At 34.4% G+C, this 22,610-nt stretch overlaps 1 protein-coding gene across 7 annotated transcripts in view; it reads right to left on the reverse strand.

Moving 5' to 3' along the window:
• NBEA (neurobeachin) overlaps positions 1-22,610 on the reverse strand; it is a 630,249-nt gene that overhangs the window by 347,745 nt on the left and 259,894 nt on the right. For all 7 annotated transcript variants that reach the window (XM_067713386.1, XM_067713385.1, XM_067713382.1 and 4 more), the window contains one exon: positions 16,117-16,244. In XM_067713386.1, the coding sequence (XP_067569487.1) occupies positions 16,117-16,244 (128 nt within the window). The remainder of the gene's footprint in view (positions 1-16,116; positions 16,245-22,610) is intronic.

A 22,610-nucleotide genomic window follows, 5' to 3' on the forward strand; every position in this document is an offset into this window, starting at 1 on the left:
ATTCTTCTTGCAATAACAGATCTACTACAAATAACACTTATTTTTTGTTTTAACATCTTTATTGGAGTATAACTGCTTTACAATGGTGTGTTAGTTTCTGCTTTATTAACAAAGTGAATCAGCTATACGTATACATATATCCCCATATCTCCTCCCTCTTGCATCTCCCTCCCACCCTCCTCCCACCCCTCTAGGTGGTCACAAAGCTCATCTCCCTGTGCTATGCAGCAGCTTCCCACTAGCTATCCATTTTACATTTGGTAGTGCATATATGTCCATGCCACTCTCTGACTTTGTTCCAGCTTACCCTTTCCACTCCCAGTGTCCTCAAGTCCATTCTCTACATCTGCGTCTTTATTCCTGTCCTGCCCCTAGGTTCTTCAGAAACATTTTTTTTTTTTTTTTAGATTCCATATGTATGTGTTAGCATACGGTATTTGTTTTTCTCTTTCTGACTTACTTCACTCTGTATGACAGACTCTAGGTCCATCCACCTCACTACAAATAACTCAATTTTGTTGCTTTTTATGGCTGAGTAATATTCCATTGTATATATGTGCCACATCTTCTTTATCCATTCATCTGTCGATGGACACTTAGGTTGCTTCCATGTCCTGGCTATTGTAAATAGTGCTGCAATGAACACTGTGGTACACGACTCTTTTTGAATTATGGTTTTCTCAGGAAATATGCCCTGTAGTGGGATTGCTGGGTCATACGGTAGTTGTATTTTTAGTTTTTTAAGGAATCTCCATACTGTTCTCCCTAGTGGCTGTATCAATTTACATTTCCACCAACAGTGCAAGAGGGTTCCCTTTTCTCCACACCCTCTCCAGCATTTATTGTTTGTAGATTTTTTGATGATGGCCATTCTGACTGGTGTGAGGTGATACCTCATTGTAGTTTTGATTTGCATTTCTCTAATGATTAGTGATGTTGAACATCCTTTCATGTGTTTGTTGGCAACCTGTATATCTTCTTTGGAGAAATGTCTATTTAGGTCTTCTGCCCATTTTTGGATTGGGTTGTTTGTTTTTTTGATATTGAGCTGCATGAGCTGCTTGTAAATTTTGGAGATTAATCCTTTGTCGGTTGCTTCATTTGCAAATATTTTCTCCCATTCTGAGGGTTGTCTTTTGGTCTTGTTTATGGTTTCCTTTGCTGTGCAAAAGCTTTGAAGTTTCATTAGGTCCCATTTGTTTATTTTTGTTTTTATTTCCATTTCTCTAGGAGGTGGGTCAAAAAGGATCTTGCTGTGATTTATGTCATAGAGTGTTCTGCCTATGTTTTCCTCTAAGAGTTTTAGAGCGTCTGGCCTTACATTTAGGTCTTTAATCCATTTTGAGTTTATTTTTGTGTATGGTGTTAGGGAGTGTTCTAATTTCATTCTTTTACATGTAGCTGTCCAGTTTTTCCCGCAAACAGTCATTTTTTGAATCAGTATGAACTGGGATATCTACAAAGTGGAGTCAAATAAATGGTAATAAAAAATGTCTGACAAAAAGTAAGGAGCTAGTCATTCCAAAGAATTAAAGACATTTAATGATTCAGTTCTAAAAACAGCACTGCATACTTACTGTACACAAGGCACAGATATGAAACAGATGTGTTCCATGTGCTAGAGAATCCTGCATTCTAATGGAGGACACAACAGATAAACTGATCAGTTTAGTGTGAAGAAAAGAAGCATTATCTCAGAACCATTACAGGATATTGACTTGGTAAACAAGATAAATGATGTAATTAAAGTAATTCTTATTGTGAATATAATATGGTGAAATTGGAAATATGGTGAAATTGGAAATATGGAAAATGGTGAAATTAATAACAAAATGAAACATGCAACCTAAAATAATGAACAGTTATTAATTTCTTGGGAAAAATTGACTTAGAGATCACTCCAAGATCAGCAATCATGAATATTTCAACTTGTAAAACAGAATCTGTTTAATTTGACAGTAAAAAACTACCTCTGTTGACAGAATATAAAACTGCAAGATTTTCCCATATATCAAAACAAATACATTAATAGAAAGCACAACTAATGTGAGAATATTTTCGAGTTTAAATGTTGCAAAGTACAGCTATTGAAATAATCTGTATAATCTTTTTAAGTAACTAGTTTCAAAGTCAAAATAATATCCTTAATAAGAAAGATTACCTTTGGTTGGGTTTAGTATAACTAGAACAAGCCTACTGAGTAGAGAGAACAACATTTTTGAGATAGTAACATGTATATCATGAGTCACAGGTTGTATTTCCGGAGGGAGAAGGAGGAGAAGATAATCCTTTAGCAGTTAAAACTGGTATCACAAGTCCAAATTGTATCTTTCATGGATTCTATTATGTACAGTAGAGTTTATATTGATTTTATATGCAATCCAGTAAATTCTGTTACTGGATATGAAGCAAAAATAGATTGAAAGCACAGATTCTACATGGAGGGGCAACGTATATAGAAAGCAGTACGGACAAAGAAGTTACCCAGGAAAATAAACGTTAAAGGAGACATGGGGGAAAAGCTTAGACCTCTGGTGAAAGTCCACAAAGGTAACCATTTTATGAACTGGTTTAAGAATAGCTAAAATAGAAAAATATTATTACTTGATCAGAATCTCACCATGTATAAAAAATTATACAATCTTGGTTTGCATTATTATACAGTAGAAAAATTAAAGATGGAATATTATCCCACTGCCCTTTGCAATAATAGGACAAGAAATAATAAGCTTATATTAGTACTACAATTTCTGAGGGACATAATGAAATAGACTCTATTTGTAGGAAAAGTATCAGGATGGTACAAGGTGGGTTCTAGGAAATAGTTACATGAAACCAAAGATGCTCACTTGGCAAATGAGAAGATTTCTGGGGAAAGAGTTACTGCAGAAAGGGCTTATTTCTCTTGTGATTTGGGGTCCACCTAAACTGTAGCAACTCTACCTAATTAAAGGGCATCTGTAATGTGGAAAACTGTGTTTTGATACCTGAGAAGGACAGACTGGAGACTGATGGTCAAGGGTGACATGCCCTGGGCCTGACCTCAATCCTTGAAACCAGAGACAAGGAACAACATATCTGGACAGCAGAGATCATGGACCAGGAAAAAGTCTGCCTGTGTATATTCTCTTTAGTTGTGGTGGTGTTTAAAATACAATGCAGGTATTTTTAAATATCTGAATTTAGTAACAAATCAGTTGGTTCTCCCACTTCGTTCTAAAATATTAGGGCTTATCCTGAGCTCTCAGAACTAGGCAATTTTATTAGCATTACAGAATTCTTTAATCTGAATCAAGTTTTTAATTAACTCAAAGAAGATCTAAACTGAAAATCTGAAGACATGGTTTCAGAATACAAACTAAATAGCTGTGTAAACTTAAGCTAAGACATTTGCCTCTCTTGACACTAAAAATCTTCTCTGGTAAACGACAGATTAATGATTTTGAAACTTTTTTTTTTTAACTACAATCTAAAGCGATACATTTTACATCCAGATCTACTATGTATAATTGAAACAAATGTTTCACAGAGTATCACTTCCTCTCACTGTGTGCAGATTCTCTGATCTCTGCTATGCTATGTCATGGCATGCCATTAAAAATCCTGTCAGGGCATGCTTTACTGATTATGCCATATCATCAATGGACCACAAGCTGCAGTCTGAATGTCACTAAAGCTGGCCTGCCTCCTGTATTTACATGGCCTCAAAGCTAAGGATAGTTTTTACATTTTGAAATGCTTGGGAAAAAAAAAGAAAGAAGAATATTTCATGACACTTGAAACATAAAATATTCAAATGTTGAATATTCAAATTTCATAGCCAAGCTCATTGCTTTACATATTGTCTGCAGCTACTTCCTCACTAAGATGGCAAAGTTGAGAAGTTATGACAGAAACTGTATGCAAAGGCTAAAGTATTTGCTTTTGGGCTCCATATGGAAAAAGTTTGCTGATTCCTACACTGAAGGACACCTGTGTTTCTTTCTGGCCTGAATATCCATGATTCTAAGTACTTCCTTCATGTCTTACTGGGCTAAACTGGGACTAGCGGAGTAGTTGCATGATGGTGAGAAAAATGATATGGAAAAGTATGGGTTCTTGGTAAGTTATATAGGCATCAGATTTCTATTTCATTCTGTACTTGAAAACAAGAATGAGAAGTAGTAATCCAACAGGCAGTACGTGGTGGTAGTATACTGATTAAAATCATTTACAGCATCTGTCCTGTGAGTTCATAGGGCTTTCACTCGTAGCCTTTAAGTATGTCCTTTTTATAGTGGTCCCAATAAAGGATGGTAGTTGTTTCGCAGGGATTAGTTTTGAACATAAAATGGACGATTATGTTGCACAGCTTTGCTATGTACACGTCAAATTCGCAATGATAAAACAGGCACTAAGGGGAGAAAAAAAAAGCTTCACTTTTACATACTTTATCTGAGTTGAAATTGTCTTTCAACTGTCTTTTTAAAATCTTTTTTTTTGTTCGCATTAGACCTTTATTGAAACACTAGATTTATTCAATAAAATCTTATTTGCTCTTTCTGCCTCCAGACTCTCCTATTTAAACCTTGCTGTATACAACTGACAGACAGTATCTTAATCATATTTTGATTTTCTCTCTCCCTTTTCAAAATTCTTCTGTAGATGACTAGGATCTAGTTTCTTTTTCTCTAGAATATATGTATTTGGCAAAGTCAGTGTCTCTGCCTTTCCACAATCTTCAACAGTGGTCATGAACAGATATACATTCTTCTGGCCCTGGTATCTTCACTTCCCTTACATACCTGGTTTCCCTTCCAGGTTTAAACCTGACTAACATGCACCCAAATTCTGTTTCTGTGTATGCTGTACTGTTATTTTACAAAATTTTGTTTTAGGAATATAGTTGGGAACAAAGCAATATCAGGATAAATATCAGCTTTCTGGGATATAAACAAAACTTGGGAGTATTGTACTGAAATATATTATTTCATGGTCAATATTAAAAATTAGTTACTATAACCATCACTCGTGAAGTCCTCAGACAACGTTGGAATAAGGAAACCAAGGGATTTTTGCTTTTTGCTTGTTTCAAATTAAATAAATTAAGCCCCTCTCTTTTATCATTCAGACCAACTACTAGAATCTACTTGACTATAGAAAACAATTTCATTTGTTCTACCATCCACTTATCCATCCACAAGTGTGTTTTGGGTACATAGCTAATGCTAGGTCCTCTGGCAGGTCCTAGAGCCCTTGTGGAGTGCATGCTTTCCATGAATCTATTAAAACAGAAGGAAAAAAAATAATATTCTCAAGTTTTTAAAGTATGTAAGTTAATATTATAAAATTAAAAGAATATTTATAACATATTTCATAATCTAAAACAATCAGAATTCAGTTTAAAAAAAGGTGGATTTGCCTTAGAGCAACTTAAGGATACAGAGGGCCATCAGTTACTAAATGAACTCAGTATAAACACTGTGAACTAATTACATACTATAACTATATAATGTCCATAAGAATATAAAATGGCTGGAAAATATAACCACTGTAAGTACTCAGCAGTGTATTTTCTCTTTAAAATTTTCCAATTTAGTTTTTCTTTCCCAATTGTTTATTTCTTGAATGTGCATAAACATCTGAGAGGGTGAAAAAATAAACGCCTATAGTGATTTCAAGCTTAGTTTCTGGAAGGTCCCATGTAGCTTAGCATATGTATAGACATTATATCTAAATCAGTATGCAGGCCAATTTTCACAATATAAAAATAAGTTATTTTCTGCCTCAATATAAACTACATGTGTAGCCTCCAAAAACAGACCTGTTATTCAATATTCTATATTCCATGGAATATACAGACCTTTGCTTCATGTTATTAACTGATCTAGAGCACCCATATGTAGTGATTTGCCCAGATAATGCAAGCTGATACCAGCCTGCGTGTCATTCTAAATATGGGCATTTTCTCTTCTGAAAACGTTCTGGTTTGCATGAAAATTTATATGAATACTTTAACTTTATTAGAACAAAAGAGAAAACTGTTCCCTTCTAAAATTATGTTATGAAATATATGATACAGGTAACTACAATCTATTATTTCGTGAAACAAAAATATTTCCCAAACACCATATCAAGGTAGATAATCCATTTCTTAGGGATACATTTAGCTGCTACTGATGACAGATTCTTCATATTCAGTTATTCCTGTAGTAAGTAGTTCCGATATACCACTTTTAGATGGCCACACATGGCCTACTTTTTTTAAAGCTTCTTTTTTAATCCAAGATACAAAGATCATGCACTGCATTCAGTTGTCATAGCTTATTAGTATCCTTTCATCTACAGCAGTTCACAGCTTTCTTGCACCTCAAAACTTCCTAATTTTGGTATCCAGATTGCTTTTCTCCCCCCAGATTTAAAAAAAGTTTCCCCACGTTTAAATTCAGGCTACACACTTTGGCCAATAATATTCAATTTCATGGTCTATTCTTGATTTATATGCTGTTATTCATATCTCCTATCTCTGTGCAGAAGATTCATTCCTGTAGGCTTTACTTCTAATTTCTCTCCGGGGAGCCTAGGAGATGATGTGTTACCTCTGACTATATTTCTACAGTATACTACAGAACACTTAATATAGTATATTATATATACCAATATACTTGATATACTATATTCAGGAAATTCTTCTGGTAAATAAGGTTTCTCTGACTTTTCATCATTCCTTGATTTTATATTAGGTTGTTGGAATGTAGTTCCAGCTCAGCTAGTCAAGAATATATGATAAGAGTCATAATAATTTTAGTGAATGAAAAACTAATATTGGTTTGAGGACTTTAGTAAAACCATTCTCTTTGATGAATCATGTCTTCTTTGCTTTAATCATCTTTATTGGCTAAAAGGAGATTTCCATATTGAAATACTAAACTGGGCAGTTTGAAATATTTTATTTGTGATGAAAGAGTATGATTTCTCTTTTTAGAGGGTATTGTTTTCATGTTAGAAGTTACCTATGATGGAAAAATCTTTGTTAACATCTACATTTAGTAAACATTTGTGTTATTTTTTGGACAACTTAAATTCTACTAATTTGTAAGCAAAAAGTAATCTGGAAAAGATGCTCAGTGATTAGGGCAATACAAAAAGAGCTATGCTTTTGAACACAGAATCAACTAAAACTGAATGAGAACATCCTTGCAGATAAACTGTGAATTTAACAGATGCAGAAAATTCCATTTACATTTCCCTCAACTCACATCCATTCCTATTCTATAAATTATTCTTCTAAGCTCAGAAGTGTCCCTGTTCCCTTCCAAAGTGAATTTCTATATTTGGTCTGAGCCCTTCTTGATTCATGATGTCCTTTCTGCACTATTTCTCTTATACCTATCAAGCATCTTTATTTTTACATCTCCAATGTTTCGTTTTTTTTTTTTTCCGTCTCCTAACAGACATAGATTTCTCCTCCATGAATAAAATTGTCCATACTCACTTGAATGTCTATCAATTTTACTCTCTTGTTTCACTGTCAAATTTTTCCAAAAAGTGGTCTACGTTTAGTCATTTTTTTCCCCAAAATGTTCGCCTTTGGCAATCCAGTATCTGTTTCCACTATTCTTCTGAAATGTCTCCAAGGTAACCAAAGGATACGTTTCATGAAATCAAGTGGTCTGGTTTTAGTCTTCCTCCTCTTGACTTCTGCATAATATTTTCCACTTTCATGTAGTAAGAATAAATTTTCAGCCCTTATTTTTAACACCTAAGTTATTTTTGTATTTTAATTCAACTTTATAGAAAGACAGTTTACATAAAATACAATTTGACAATTTTGAATGTACACGTCTTTGAGTAAAGACAAATTTACACATCTATTTAGCCACCAGTACAACCTGCTCCCCGCAAATTTCCTTTGTGCCTATTCCTACTCAGTCTTCTCTGCATCCCTAACCCCAGACAACCACTGCGTTCTACACAAAAGATTTCTTCTGCGCCAGTGTTTTGTAAAAATGAAATCATACGATACGAACTCGTTTAAGCCAGGCTTCTCTTGCATGATGTTTCTGAAATTCATGCATTTTGCTATGAGTATCAGTAGTTTTACTTTTTTTTTTTTAATTTCCGAGCAGTAATCTATCATATGGACATACAAGCATTTGCTTACCCATTTTTTTAATGAATATAATTTTTCTATTTCTATTTATTATGAATTTTTGTATGAAAATTTGTATCTTTGTGTGGACATATGTGTGTTTTACTTGAATGATAACTGTAGTGGAATTCCTAGATCAAATTTTACGTGACTGTTGATAAAACATTGCCGAACTGTTTTTCAAAGTTGTACCCTTTTATATTCTGAATCAGCAATGCATGAGATCCTTAGGATTTTCTACATACGTGATAATTTCAACTGCAATCAAAAACAGTTTTACTTCCACCTCTCCAAATCTGTATGTCTATTATTTTTACTCCTTGCCTTACTGTACTACTTAAGATCATACAGTAAAATGTTGAGTTAAAGTGGTGAGAGGCAAAATCCTTCCCTTATTCCCAATTTCACTTGGTTTTTCACTAAGTATAACATTAGTTTCAGTTTTTCATAAATACCAATTTTAGGTTAGGTTTGTTCCCTTTGGGACCTATTTTTCTCAGAGATTTTATCATGAATGGGTATTGAATTTTAATAAATGCTTTTCCTGCATCAATTGAAAATGAAAAAAATATTTCATATATACCCCTATATTAACTATTTCTTACATTCCCCTTTGTTTCCAACTGGTATCATTAACCCTCTGCTTGAAAAAATTTACTCATTGCTATGTTGGCAATGAATTTTAACATCTTTTGTTGTGTGAAAAAGTCTTTATTTCTCCTTCATTTTTGAGGAATATTTTCACTGGACAAAGAATTTCAGGTTGGAAGTCTTTTCTATCAACACTTGAAAGATGTTCCATTATTTTCTGGTTTGCAATAATTTCTGACTAAATGTTGATGATGATTTTATTTTTGTAACTCATGTTTTTTTTTTTCCTGACAGTGATTTCAACATTTTAATTTTAAATTATTATAGATTAAAACTGGTTTTTTACTTTGCGTGTAAATTTCCATGAGATTTAATACATGTATTGATCCATGTATCACCACCATCCCAAGAAATCCTTTGAAAAATTCCTTTACAGTGATACCCTTTCCCACACATAAACCCTGACCACCACTGATCTGTATGGAGAATGTTCAAAAAATAAAAATAAAAAGGAAACATAACGTACACAACCCTTGGGATGAGTTTTTCTTCCACACAATAATTTTGATGAGATTCATCCAAGCAGTAAGGTTTATCAGTAGTTTGTTCCTTTTTTCTTCTGTTTGAATGCACCATAGTCCCTTTACTCTTTTACTCACTGAAAAACATTTGAATTTCTCCAGCTTCTGGCTATCACAAATAAAGCTGCTATGAACATTCATGTATAGGTTTCTATGTGAAGGTAAGTTTTCATTTTCTCTAGGGAAAATTTCAAAGAATGGGATTACTGGGTCATATGATAAGTGACTGTTTAACTTAATAAGAAACTTCCAAACCATTTTCCTCAGTGACTGCCACTTTGCATTCTCAAAGCCATGGGTGAGAGTGCCAGTTGCTCCAAATTCTCCCCAGCACTTGGTATTGGGTGGGCCAAAAACAGCCTTCAGTTTAAGTAAAACGACACATTTTTCACTTTCACCAAGAACTTTATTGAATAACATATTCACCCTTTTGTTCCACTACCTTCTGCCATTTTTCAGGCAACTTCATAATTCCATCTTCCCAATACTTTTTTATTTTTTGAGCAAAGAACTGTTCCATGTGCCTTTTACAGTCTTCAGGGAAATGAAATTTTTTTCCATTAAGAGAATTTTGTAAAGACCGAGATAAATAGAAATCCGAAGGTGCAATGTCTGGTGAATGCAGTGGATGAATCAGAACTTCCCAGCCAAGCTATAACAGTTTTTGCCCGGTCATCAGAGAAACACATGGTCTTGCATTATCCTGATGGAAGATTATATGTTTTCTGTTGACTATTTCTGGACGCTTTTCATTGAGTGCAGTGCCGCTTTCAGTTAGTCGAATCGGGAGCAGAACTTGGAATTAATCGTTTGGGTTTTCGAAAAGAGCTCGTAATAGAGGGCTCCCTTCCAATCCCACCATATACACAACATCACCTTCTTTGGATGAGGACCAGCCTTTGGTGTGGTTGGTGGTGGTTCATTTCGCTTGCTGCATGATCTCTTCTGTTCCACATTATTGTACAGTATCCACTTTTCATCGCCCTTCACAATTTGTTTTAAAAACGGAATGTTTTCATTACGTTTCAGTAGAGAATCGCATGCGGAAATGTGGTCAAGAAGGTTTTTTTCGCTTAACTTACGTGGAACCCCAACATCAAAGCAATTTACATAACCAAGCTGGTGCAAATGATTTTCAACGCTTGATTTGGATATTTTGAGGATGTCGGCTATCTCCCGCGTGGTATAACGTTGATTGTTGTCAATTACTCTTTCGATTGGATAGCTATCAACTTCAACTGGTCTACCCGACCGTGGAGCATCATCCAGTGAGAAACCTCCAGCATGAAACTTCGCAAACCACTTTTGACACATTTGATCAGTCACAGCACCTTCTCTATACACTGCACAAATCTTTTTGTGCATTTCAGTTGTGTTTTCACCTTTCTTGAAATAATAAAGCATAATATGCCAAATACACTGCTTTTTTTCTTCCATCTTCAATATTAAAATGGTTACCCAAAACTTCACCAATTTTGATAGGACTCTTTTTAAATGCACACTGATATGACAGCTGCCACATACAATCTAACAAAATTGTTTCGAATGAATTAAAGACAACTAAGTGCTACTAGAGCCATCTTACGGAAGAAAATGAACAAACCTTTTGGCCCACACAATATTATCAGTATTTTTTACTTTAGTCATTCTCATGTTTGTAGTGTTGTGTCATCCTGGTTTTAATTTGCATTTACCTTCTGATAATGTCGACTATCTTTTTATGAACTTATTTGGCATCCTAATGTGATCTTTTGTGAAGTATCTGTTCAAGACATTTTTAAATGAGTTGTTGGTTTGCTTAATGTTGATGACTACTTTTTGAAATTTTCTCTTGAAACCTGGTTTTGAACAGTTTAATTATGATGTTCCATGGAATTATTTTCTTTGTGTCCATCCCACTTGAGGTTAGTTGAATTTCTTGGATCTTAGGATTAATAGTTTTCAAATTATTTGGCTATACACATACACACATATTGTCTCAACCTCCTTCATCTTGGACTCCAATTCCATGTATGTTAAACTGCTTGAGGAGTAGCCCTTGTTACTGACACTCCTTTCCCATTTCCAGGCTGCCTCAAGTCTATCTGTATTTCATTTCCTGACTTTGAGACTATCTGTTGTATCCCCATGATAATTAAGTTATCTCTAATGTTCTTGTGAGTTCTCAACCAAACACAAGTAATGCTCATGGAACATAGCAGTGATATTCAGGGCCATTCTGTGCGGTGGTGGAACAAGGTAAAGGGCACTAAGGCTAAGACACATACACACACGGCCCTCACCCCCAACACACACACACAAACATCTTCTCTTCTAATTAACTTGGGTCTGCTTCCTTATTACTATGGCAACTCTAGGCTCATGGTATTTCCAAGACCTCCTGAATAACAGTTATCAAGATCTAACGTCAGCACTCCATCTACAACGGGACCTTCTTCCTTAAATCTGAACTCTAAAATAGGCTCCTCTCAACTCTTTAAGAGAAGTCCAGTGGCTCCTCTGAAGTGCATCCTCCATTGCTGCCTAAGCCAAATAAATAAAGCAATTTTGTTTTGTTTTAAATTAATGATAATGATCATTTATTCAAAAAGATGAGCAGGACTGGTGGGTGATGATTACATACAACTTCTATAAATTGACAAGGATTAAAACAATGGTGTACTCATGCAATAATAGAGCAGTGAAACAGATTTAAAAGTTCGGTAACCAACCCATTAGTATAACTATAACAATTTTGGACCAAACGTTGCTTTGCCATCTTTTTTTTTTTTTTTTTTTTTTTTGGTATGCGGGCCTCTCACTGTTGTGGCCTCTCCCACTGCGGAGCACAGACTCCGGACGCGCAGGCTCAGCGGCCATGGCTCACGGGCCCAGCCGCTCCGCGGCATGCGGGATCTTCCCGGACCGGGGCACGAACTCGCGTTCCCTGCATTGGCAAGCGGACTCTCAACCACTGCGCTACCAGGGAAGCCCCTGTTTTGCCATCTTAAGCTGGTAGATTTTGATACTTGCATTATATACTCTAATTTGTACACATTAGTTTGCACATTGAAAAGCTAGAATTTTCTTAGAGAAAGTTCACTAAGCTCCCCAAAACTATCATCTTAAAAAATACTAATTATTGCCAAGGGGAAGACACACACACACACACACACACACACACACACACACACACACAAAAGCTATGCAAAAATAGCTACCGTTAATGAGTGAACTTAAAAGGTATGAACAACACTGATTCCTATAGAATCATACAATAATAAATTTAACACAGGTTGACTAATAAAATGATAGACAAATTAAGAAAAGGAAAGGACATTATTTTAGCATGTGTTTTAAAGGACACAGACAGTATAAACTACCAATAATTAATTATTCTATAAGAAAAGAATTAAATGGATACACACATGAATCAAGAAAAACTGAATATAAAACAACAAAGATTCAATTCAAATATATTTTATGATTACTTGAAATCAGGAGTAATTGTCTTCTCTTCTCATAAGACATTAAAATATCTTCAGTTACCTAAATCCAGTTTTGTTCCTACCATACCTATACATATGATGAAATCAAAAGCACTGAGATTTATTCATCAGAAGCACTATTTCTGAACAGAAATATTCAATAACTGAACATATTTTATCATATTACTCTCCTGAGCTCTTCACAATAGTTTGACAGTTTTCCTTCTCAGAGGAGAGGAATAGTGTGTCAAATTATGGAAAGAAGGGAAATGGAGGAGAGGGAAAAAGAAAGAATGATCAAGAGTACATGTTCAAGAATGAGAACATGACAGGATATATATTTCCATAGTCTGGGGCAGAGAGCAAGGATGGACCTTGGGTGAGTATAGGATCCAAGGCATGGGTGTGGATGATTGATCAATATTAGGAATTCTCACCACAGAACACAAAAGTTTTATCTACCTTCCCTTATTTTCAAAACTTACCTCTACCAAACATTATCAGTAACACAAATAATGTTGTATTCAAGTACAAGGAAAAAAATACTCAATATTATGTACCAGAATCTAAGTTAGGCAATGTTAATAAAACCAATAAAATACTTCCTATTTACAAGCGAAAACTAATTTTATTAATATTGTATAAATAAAATGGCACAGGAGCACAGAAGAGAAGGCATTAATTTGGCATAAGGAACCTGAAGCAGAACTCAAAGGATGAGAATAATTTGGGGGAAAGAAAAAAGGAAAAAGATCCAATGCAGAAGGAAGGGTTGTACAAAAACAAAGCAATGTGACAATGTGTAACTTACTGAATGTTAAAGGAATGTCCTCTATAGTAAGAGGACAGAGACTAGTTGAGTCTGAAAAGGAAGGTTATGACTAAATGGTGAGGATACCTAATGCTGTTCTGGAATACAGCAGAGGATTCTAGATTTTTTGATTGTATGGCCTAGCAGAAATTTGGAGGACCATATCTTAAGGTTGTCAACTTTCTATTGTGCCAAGTAATGGCATTTACAAAACGAAAACTCAAAACTTAAAAATCTACCATTTGCTATCATCATTTTATTAAGAAGAATCATTTTAACACAAAAGAAGAGTATGAACATTACACCAACATAGTTTTAAAAATAGGATATTTAATTAAATTCTTTGGATTCAGAAAAGTGAAAAAGTAAAATTGTATTCTATCAAGGGAACACAAAGTGAATTCTTAATATATAACTTGGTCTAACGTTTCCTTTTTAGCACAGTCACCTTTATAAAAATCCAAGAGGATTATTCATAATGCTGCTTCAACTCAATTCAGAGTATTTGAGGTAAACTTAGGGAAGCCCAAGAAAAACAGCTCTCAATTACAGGCTATTTCTCCTACCTTCTCTCTGCAGGGCTGGGAAGAAATAAGAAACAGTCCAGATGTCTGGCCATGGAAAATTCTGGAAAGGGGGCTACATGTATGGGGTTCTGACTGACCAACATAGAGCAGTTAAAAAGTCATCTGACAGTAACTCCTTAGAACTCAAAATTGTCACAAACTCATTTAGGAACCAATAATATAAGTTTTATAACTTCAAATAATTCCTTCTTTGCTTTGGCTGCTGGAAAACAGTGCTGAATTTGCATCCCAATTCTAATAACAGTACAGGATCCATTACTAACACTACTATATTACTAACTTTATTCCATGTTTATTTTTGCATGTATTTGTTCACCATTTATGAATTTCTTTGGTAAATTTGTCAGTTAATTTCTGGAAAAGATATACATAAATACTGAAAAAATTAAAAGACTTTTAGGGAATGAGGAAACATTTGAGATTTAATTTTTTAATGATGTTTATTGAATTTTTTTTCTTATTATACAGGTAACACATGTTATAGGGTCATTACACTATTCTCTTGACCTAGGACACTCTTCTAGTAAGCGGTATGGCTCACCTCCTTTAAGTCTTTGCTGAGATGTAACTTTTACTACTGGCTTATTTAAAATTAATCACCTCTTTAAAACTGCAACCTAACCCTGACACTTCTATAATACCAATCCCCTGTGTTGTACTTATCCTTTTACATAACACTTACCACCTCATATGCTATATAATTTAATTACTTATTTTGCTCAGTATTTATTTATGTTCTCTCTTTGATAGAATATAAGGTGACCAAGACAGGGATCTTTGTTATTTACTAATATATTCCAAGTATCTAATAGCACTTGGCCTAGAGCAAGAACACTGTATTAAGAAAAAAATGAATAGCCCTCCATGTGTCACTATTCTAAGAGCTTTATAGGCATTATACAATTTAATCCTTACAAGAACCCTGGGAGGGAGGTGTTATCATTGACTACACCTTATAGAAAGCAACTAAGCTACAAAATGGCTACGTAACTCACAAAGGTCATACAGCTAAGAAAGCAGTGAAACAAGGGTTTAAATTCAGGTTATTAACTATTATTGTTTCCCCTAATAGAAACAGATTGTGTAAAAGCAGTTGAGACAATGACAGAACAGGTAAGGAAAACTTCCAACAGTAAATAGGACGTAAAAAGCAAATATGTGTGTGTGTGTGTGTGTGTGTGTGTGTGTGTGTGTGTGTTGTGAGTGTATGTATGTTTGCAAATATATAAACATATATATAAATATATATATACCTGCTAAATTCAAGGAATAGCACCTAAAGCCATTATTCACGTACAGGATCATCTAGATATTGATTACCCCTTTCTGAAGCTCATGAATATTTATAGAACAAAACTTCTGTTTAAAGAAGTAAGGCTTCAGACAACCATATTTTTCAAAGCTCCTAATACAGATGCTTATATTAAATCTTCCCAACAGTTAATTTATCTTCTTTGCCTTCTCACTCCATTTAAGCTACTGACGAGTAGATAACAGCTTCATCAATTCCCAGTTAAGTATTTCTTTACATTTTCTCAGTTAAGGATTCTCATATTACACATGGTATGTGTGAATAAGAAAAGTCACTTGAAGCATCACTTTAAGAGTTAGAAGGGGATTTTAGAGATCATTGCTTAGTAAACATGCCACCCTAATGAAGGATATACAGCAGCCCTAATAGATTGGGATTATAAGGGCCAGAGCCTCCCATTCCAACACTTTTTCAAAGTTCTTCATTCTGTTATTAGCATTGACTGAGCAAACATGCTACTTTTTTTTTTTTAATGAATAAGGAGAAAGCATACATGAATATCTTACTAGAATTTGTGGAAGCAATGTCTTTATATTCTTCTGTCAATAAATATTCCTCTAGTAGCACAAGTTATGCCATGATTAATAGATACATTATAGGAAACTAAAATAATTAGAATAGAGAGAGAAATCATACCTTCTATCAATAGCTCTTGTCCATGACTGCCAAGAAGTGTACGAGATAGGAATGGGGCAAAGTCTACAAAAATTTCACGAAGAAGAGGAGCAACTTTTTCTAAAGCTCTTTCAAGTTTTGCAGTGATGCTGTTGAAATTAAGACATAAAGACTAGTAAATATGGTTCAATATAAAAAGTCAAATAAACTTTACTTCTAAATTAAAACCTTTAAAATTATAAAAGTCCAATTCTAACCCACTGAATAGTAACAGCTTCATGTAGAAGGGACACTGTAGAGTTTCACATCAGTCATAAGGCTACTCAAAAGACTGTTGCTAAATCAGATTGATTATACTGTGAAAAGGAATCAGGATCCTGTCACCCACAAGGGCCACAGATTCTGTCCATAACTCTAGGAGCTTCAAGAAAAGAAGTTCCTGTATGGCTTCTTTGTCTATCCTTCTTTCCACCAAAGAAGGCTGTTTCGAATACCTACTACACGGGTCACTGTGAAAGTTACAAAGAATGAGCTCTTGTTCTCAAGAGTTCCCTGAAAATTTCCTGAAAAGCAGGACAAATAAGGGGATAACTGAATTCAGTATGATACAGGTGAATTGCTTTGCCAAAGCAGGCGTTTTCTATTTCATAAGCCCACTTACTTTTTATTTACCAATCATTGTATCATTCATTATTTATATTGCTGACTATTAAATTTCAAGTTATATGACTTTATATAAGCACTATCTGACATTCTTGAAAGTACCTTGAGCAAGATATGTAAAAGTAAAAACACAGATAAAGAAAATAATTCTGCTCAAATAAATAATTTGGTAACATCCAACTGTCTCTCTTACAAGTAAGTGCTTTAGAGTAAGACTGCTTGAACTGGAATGCTGGCTCCATCGTATGCTACCTAGGTGACCTTGGGACATTAGACTTCCTATGTCTGCAAAATGAAGATGGTAACAGTGCCTACCAGGTGAAAGTTAATGAGCTAAGGCATGTAAAGTGCATAGAAAAGTGCTTGGCACATAGTGGGAGGTCAACAATGATAGCTCTTGTAACTGCTACTTTGAATAGAACACATCTGTATTTAATCTTACAAAATGTGACTCTGATATATTTGAACCAAAACAAAATCAATATAATAATCTTAGATGAGCACACATTCTTCTACACAGAAGACATGTACAGTAAGGAGTTAAACAATACTTTACAGTAATAAAAGTTCTGCCACAATGCTAAGCAACATTTTTGTTATGTATGAGGAAAACATAAATGACAAAAAGGTAATTACAGAATAATTTGCAATGTATTATTAATATTTAAAACTGAACTATTCCATCTTTTTTTAAGTGAATAGCGAGGGATTAGGGAATAATCTAGGATGCTCTTTCCTAACTTGGAAAGAGCATGATCTGAATCCTCTGTGGACACAAAGCCTCATCATTAACACTTCAGTTTAAGTTTACTTCCTCTTATTTGGGTCAACAGCTTTAGAGAAAGAAGAACTCAGAGGAAACTCAGGTTTAGTAACTTCCACAAACACTTAAAGAGAATATTCTGGAGGAACAACTTTAAGCAAGAAAAAAGGACCTGGGTGGGGCTTTGCAGACTTGCTGAAGACAAAGAGTTTTCAATATTCTCCTCTATTCTGTTACTCCTGGAGCAAACACCTACATTAAGGCAGTGGTTCTCAATCTTTGGTGTAGGTTGGAATCACCTGCAAGGCCTGTTTAAACCCAAACTGCTAGGGCCCCAGCCTTAGAGGTTCAGCAGGTTTGGGTGTACCGACACAGTTTGCACTTCTAAAAGATTCTCAGGTGGCTTGATACTGCTTATCTAGGAAACACGTTTTGAGAAAAACTGTTTTAATGAAAGTACTTACTATTATTAAGTTGTAATAAAACAGCTAGGAAAGGAAGGACTACCTGAAGTCACAGAATAATCATCATAATAATGAGTTAGCTCTGAATTTTAGAGAATATAGACAGAACTTCTTTTTTAGATCCATTATTTCATTCATTCTTTCTAATCTCCAGGATCATGTTTGATGAAGCTTCTCAGCTAAAGTAATCCTCTCTACCAAGGAAAGGTAAGTAAGAATGGTAAAAGAGAACCTATGAAGAGGAGAAAAATCTAGATATAATTACTACTGTTTTTGCACCTGAATTCTGAGTGAAGCATGAATATTTATTTTTACTTAAGATTAACTGAGTAAAATTACGTTAGAAAAATTCTAGATTTATAGAGGTTCACATCAGAGTTATACTATTGGATCATAATATACTACTATCTAATTGAAGTCAGAAACATTTTTCCCTAGTTTAAGATTTTTTTTGCATATTTTACAGGTTTCTGTATAATAATTTAGAGGCTTCAGAATTGCAAAAGTACTGTTCTTGGTGATTAAATTAAATATCAAATAGAAACTGATTAATCTATACAACTAATTACATGTGTGTATGTAAATGTGTATTAACTACCTTTACTTAAGGGTAATGGACAAAAAGATATTTCTCAGTGAGTGAATCCCTATAATAAGACTTTTTGCAGCTATTTTCTTACAAAATGTTAACAGAACATTAAATGATGCTTTTATAAATCATTCTGCAACCATAATTTAAATATTCTAATAAAGGGCAAAAAAATGTTAACATTTTACCCAGCAAGAGATTAAAGGTTTTAAATACAGGAGATTATTATCAAATAATACTGCCAGATTTCTCTATCAAGCAAAAACAAAATTTTCTAAGTGGAGAAGTTGCATCATCACTTTTTCATAGTGAAGAAAATGGACATTAGATTCATCATAATGTGTTTTAAAGTAAACATAGTGTAAAGTATGTTATCTTCATTCTTACACAATTTAAATTCTCAAAGGAAATGATATAAACATAAATTTTAGCTTTATACCCTCCCTCCTCTATCATCTGGCAGATAACCACCAATTACTAAAAAAAAAAATTTAAAAAGATATATTGTGCCTATATTGTTATTTCAATTATCATCTCAGATAAATACACAGTATAAAACTATTTTTTCCCAATCCCAAGGCACATGAAAAATGTATCTGTTAACATGTTAAAAATTCTTTAAAATCTTAATAAGGGAGAACTCTTTGACTTTATAGCTTATAAAAATAAATAAATTATTCTTTCTCTTGGATGTAATTTTCATTTTAAAAGCGGAAGGAACCTATAGCTACCAGAAAAAGAACAAGGTCCTTTGGCAAATTATTTTCTAAAACAACTAGCATATTTCACTTAATTTAGGGAAAACACCAAGTACTAATTTTTCATTTGGAAGTTTTCATTTATTCAAAAAACATTCACTTAGTCTAAGACATTTTGTGCAGAGAAATAATACAAATGTAGACTTGATGGGGAATTTGCCCTTCATAGTCTAGTGTGAGGGTTATAATCTTAATAATCTGTTTATAACTTCTTAATATTTTAGAACATTCTTGGGACCTAAATATAGAATTTGTCAACTCTAGGCTGAAATGCATTCTCTTAAGCTACTCATTCCTCTCTCCCCACTTTATTCTTTTTCATTCTCTTCAGTCACACTAACTATGCTTATGATGCTATTTTGACTTTGGCTATTTTTCTTGATAGTAAGCACAAATTTTTTTAAGAAAGAGAATTACTGATTTCCATGAACACAATTATGGTTGCAACTTGGGAAATTTATCAACCACTCTAACAAAATGACCAATGATAGGAAAACTAAACATTCAAAGGATATAATAATGCTTTAGATGAATTTCTACAGCTCTAGTGCCTGGATTAAAACAATATGACTTAAAACACAAGAGTTTAGTTTAAAAAACACAATCATATATTGGTTTTTACCTATATTAAGGAAATCTCATTTAGAGGGGTTTACAGATTCTAAGTAATTTGTAGGAATAAAACTATAAATAATCCATTAGAGAAAAAACACATAAAAATCCATGGCTGCAACTATTATCATATATATACACATACATGAAAATTAAAAACACTATAGGAAACTGGAAGAGAATATTAACCTATAAAAAAATCAAATGGAAATTCTAGTACTTACACAAAAATTAAAATTAAGAATGCAGAAGATTAGAAACAGTTAAAAAGAGAATTAGTAAAGTGGACTAAGGTTAAAAAGAAATACTAGAATAATAGAGAGAGAGAAATAGATAGATAGATGAGAAATACAGAAAATATCTAATATATGTGTAATTCAAATCCCAGAGAAAGAACAGAATGATTCTGAAGCAATATTAGAAGAGGTAATGGCTAAGAATTTCCCATTAATATCTTTAAAGCATTAAAAGGAAATAGCTTCCAACCTAAACTCTACTTTGGTTCAAAATATCCCTCAAAAATAGAGGTGAATTTCAAAGATATTTAGTTAAACAAGAAGTGAGGGAATTCAGGAGTGTCAGGCCTGCACTAAATGAAATACTAAAGGGGGTGTTCTTTAAGAAGAAAGAAAATGATAGCACATGTAAGTCAGATATTCAAAAAGGAATGATGAGCAAAAGTAAATGATAAAAATTTGGATAAATCTAAATATGTTGACCAATAAAATAGTAATTATATTCTCTTGTTGCATTTACAATTGATTTTTTTCAGTACGCAGGCCTCTCACTGTTGTGGCCTCTCCCATTGCGGAGCACAGGCTGTGGACGTGCAGGCTCAGCGGCCACGGTTCACGGGCCCAGCGCCTCCACAGCATGTGGGGTCTTCCTGGACCGGGACACGAACCCATGTCCCCTGCATCGGCAGGCGGACTCTCAACCACTGCACCACCAGGGAAGCCCTTGCATTTACAGTTTTATGTGCACACACACACACACACACACACACACATGCATACACATATGTATAAGTGTATTTGCCAAATTTGGAGTAGATGAAGTTAAGCTACACTGAGATCCATACATTGTCTGGGAAGAGGACTTATATAAATCAGGAATTAATGCTGCAATCTAGAAGATGATCACTTAAAACACTATTTGTCAAAGTGTATTCGTAGAGCCAGCACACCAAGATCACTTCATGTAATGGTTAATTTTATGTGTCAACTTGACTGGACCACAGGGTGCCCCAACATTTGATTAAATATTATTCTGGGTGTGTCTGTTAGGATGTTTCTGGATGAGATTACAATTTGAATGGGTAGACTGAACAAAGCAGACCGTCCTCCCTAATGTGTGTGTGTTCATCCATTCAACTGAAGACGTGAATAGAACAAAAGGCTAGATAAGAGAAAACCCCTTCTACTTGATAGTTGGTCTTTGCTGGCCTTCAGACTCAACTGAAACATCAGCTCTTCTGGGGTCTTGAGCCTCTCAGCTTCCATACTGGAACTTATACCATCAACTTTCCTGATTCTCAGGCCTTCAGTCTTGAACGAGAACTACATATTGGCTCAGCAATGTGTTTTAACAGGCCTCCCATGTAACTCTGTTGCATACTGATGTTTAAGATCCACTGCACTAAGGAAAAGATAATAAGGTATAAACTTCAACCTAACAGTTTCTTGTTACTTCTCTCTAGTGAATGTTTCTTAATGGCAATATGAATAAAATTGATTAATCACTGCCAAGACTTGGAAGTAAGGAAGGAAAGCAGAAACAAGCTCATAATAAGCATCAAGAATAAAAAGGAGGGGGCTTCCCTGGTGGCACAGTGGTTAAGAATCTGCCTGCCAATGCAGGGGACATGGGCTCGAGCCCTGGTCCGGGACGATCCCACATGCTGTGGAGCAACTAAGCCCGTGCGCCACAACTACTAAGCCTGCACTTTGAAGCCCGTGAGCCACAACTACTGAGCCCGTGAGCCGCAACGACTGAAGCCCGTGTGCCTAGAGCCCATGCTCCTCAACAAGAGAAGTCACTGCAATGAAAAGCACATGCACTGCAACGAAGAGTAGCCCCCGCTCGCTGCAACTAGGGAAAGCCCACGTGTAGCAATGAAGACCAATGCAGCCAAAAATAAATAAATTAAATAAATAAATTTATTTAAAAAAAAAGAATAAAAAGGAGGGACTTTCTTACAGATTATATGAATGTTAAAATAATAATAAGAGAATATTATGAACTACATTATGCCAACAGAATCTACCAAAACTTACACAGGACAAAAACTGAAAATCTGGGGATACTTGTAACATTTTAACTTAAAAACTTTCCCCAAAAAGGAAATCTAGGATCAGATGTCTTTGCTTGTGAACTCTACCAAATATTTTAGAAAACAAAGAAAAACAAATAAAAAATACCAATCTTACATAAGCTCTTCAAAAGGTAAAACAGATTTTACATCACAAAGAAATTGGATTTCTTTCAGGAATTAAAGGTTTGTTTAGCATTTTTAAAATTAAAAGTCAATATCATAGACCATGTTAGCAGAAAAAGGAGGAAAACCACATGGTCATCTCCATGACTTACCCTCTCTTTAGAGATAAAATTCTATACCCATAATGATGGTAACTTGGTTAATTATAAACACAAGAGAATTCTTAAAT

This window comes from Pseudorca crassidens, chromosome 18 (assembly GCF_039906515.1).
Source record: "Pseudorca crassidens isolate mPseCra1 chromosome 18, mPseCra1.hap1, whole genome shotgun sequence".
Taxonomy (NCBI): Eukaryota; Metazoa; Chordata; class Mammalia; order Artiodactyla; family Delphinidae; genus Pseudorca; species Pseudorca crassidens.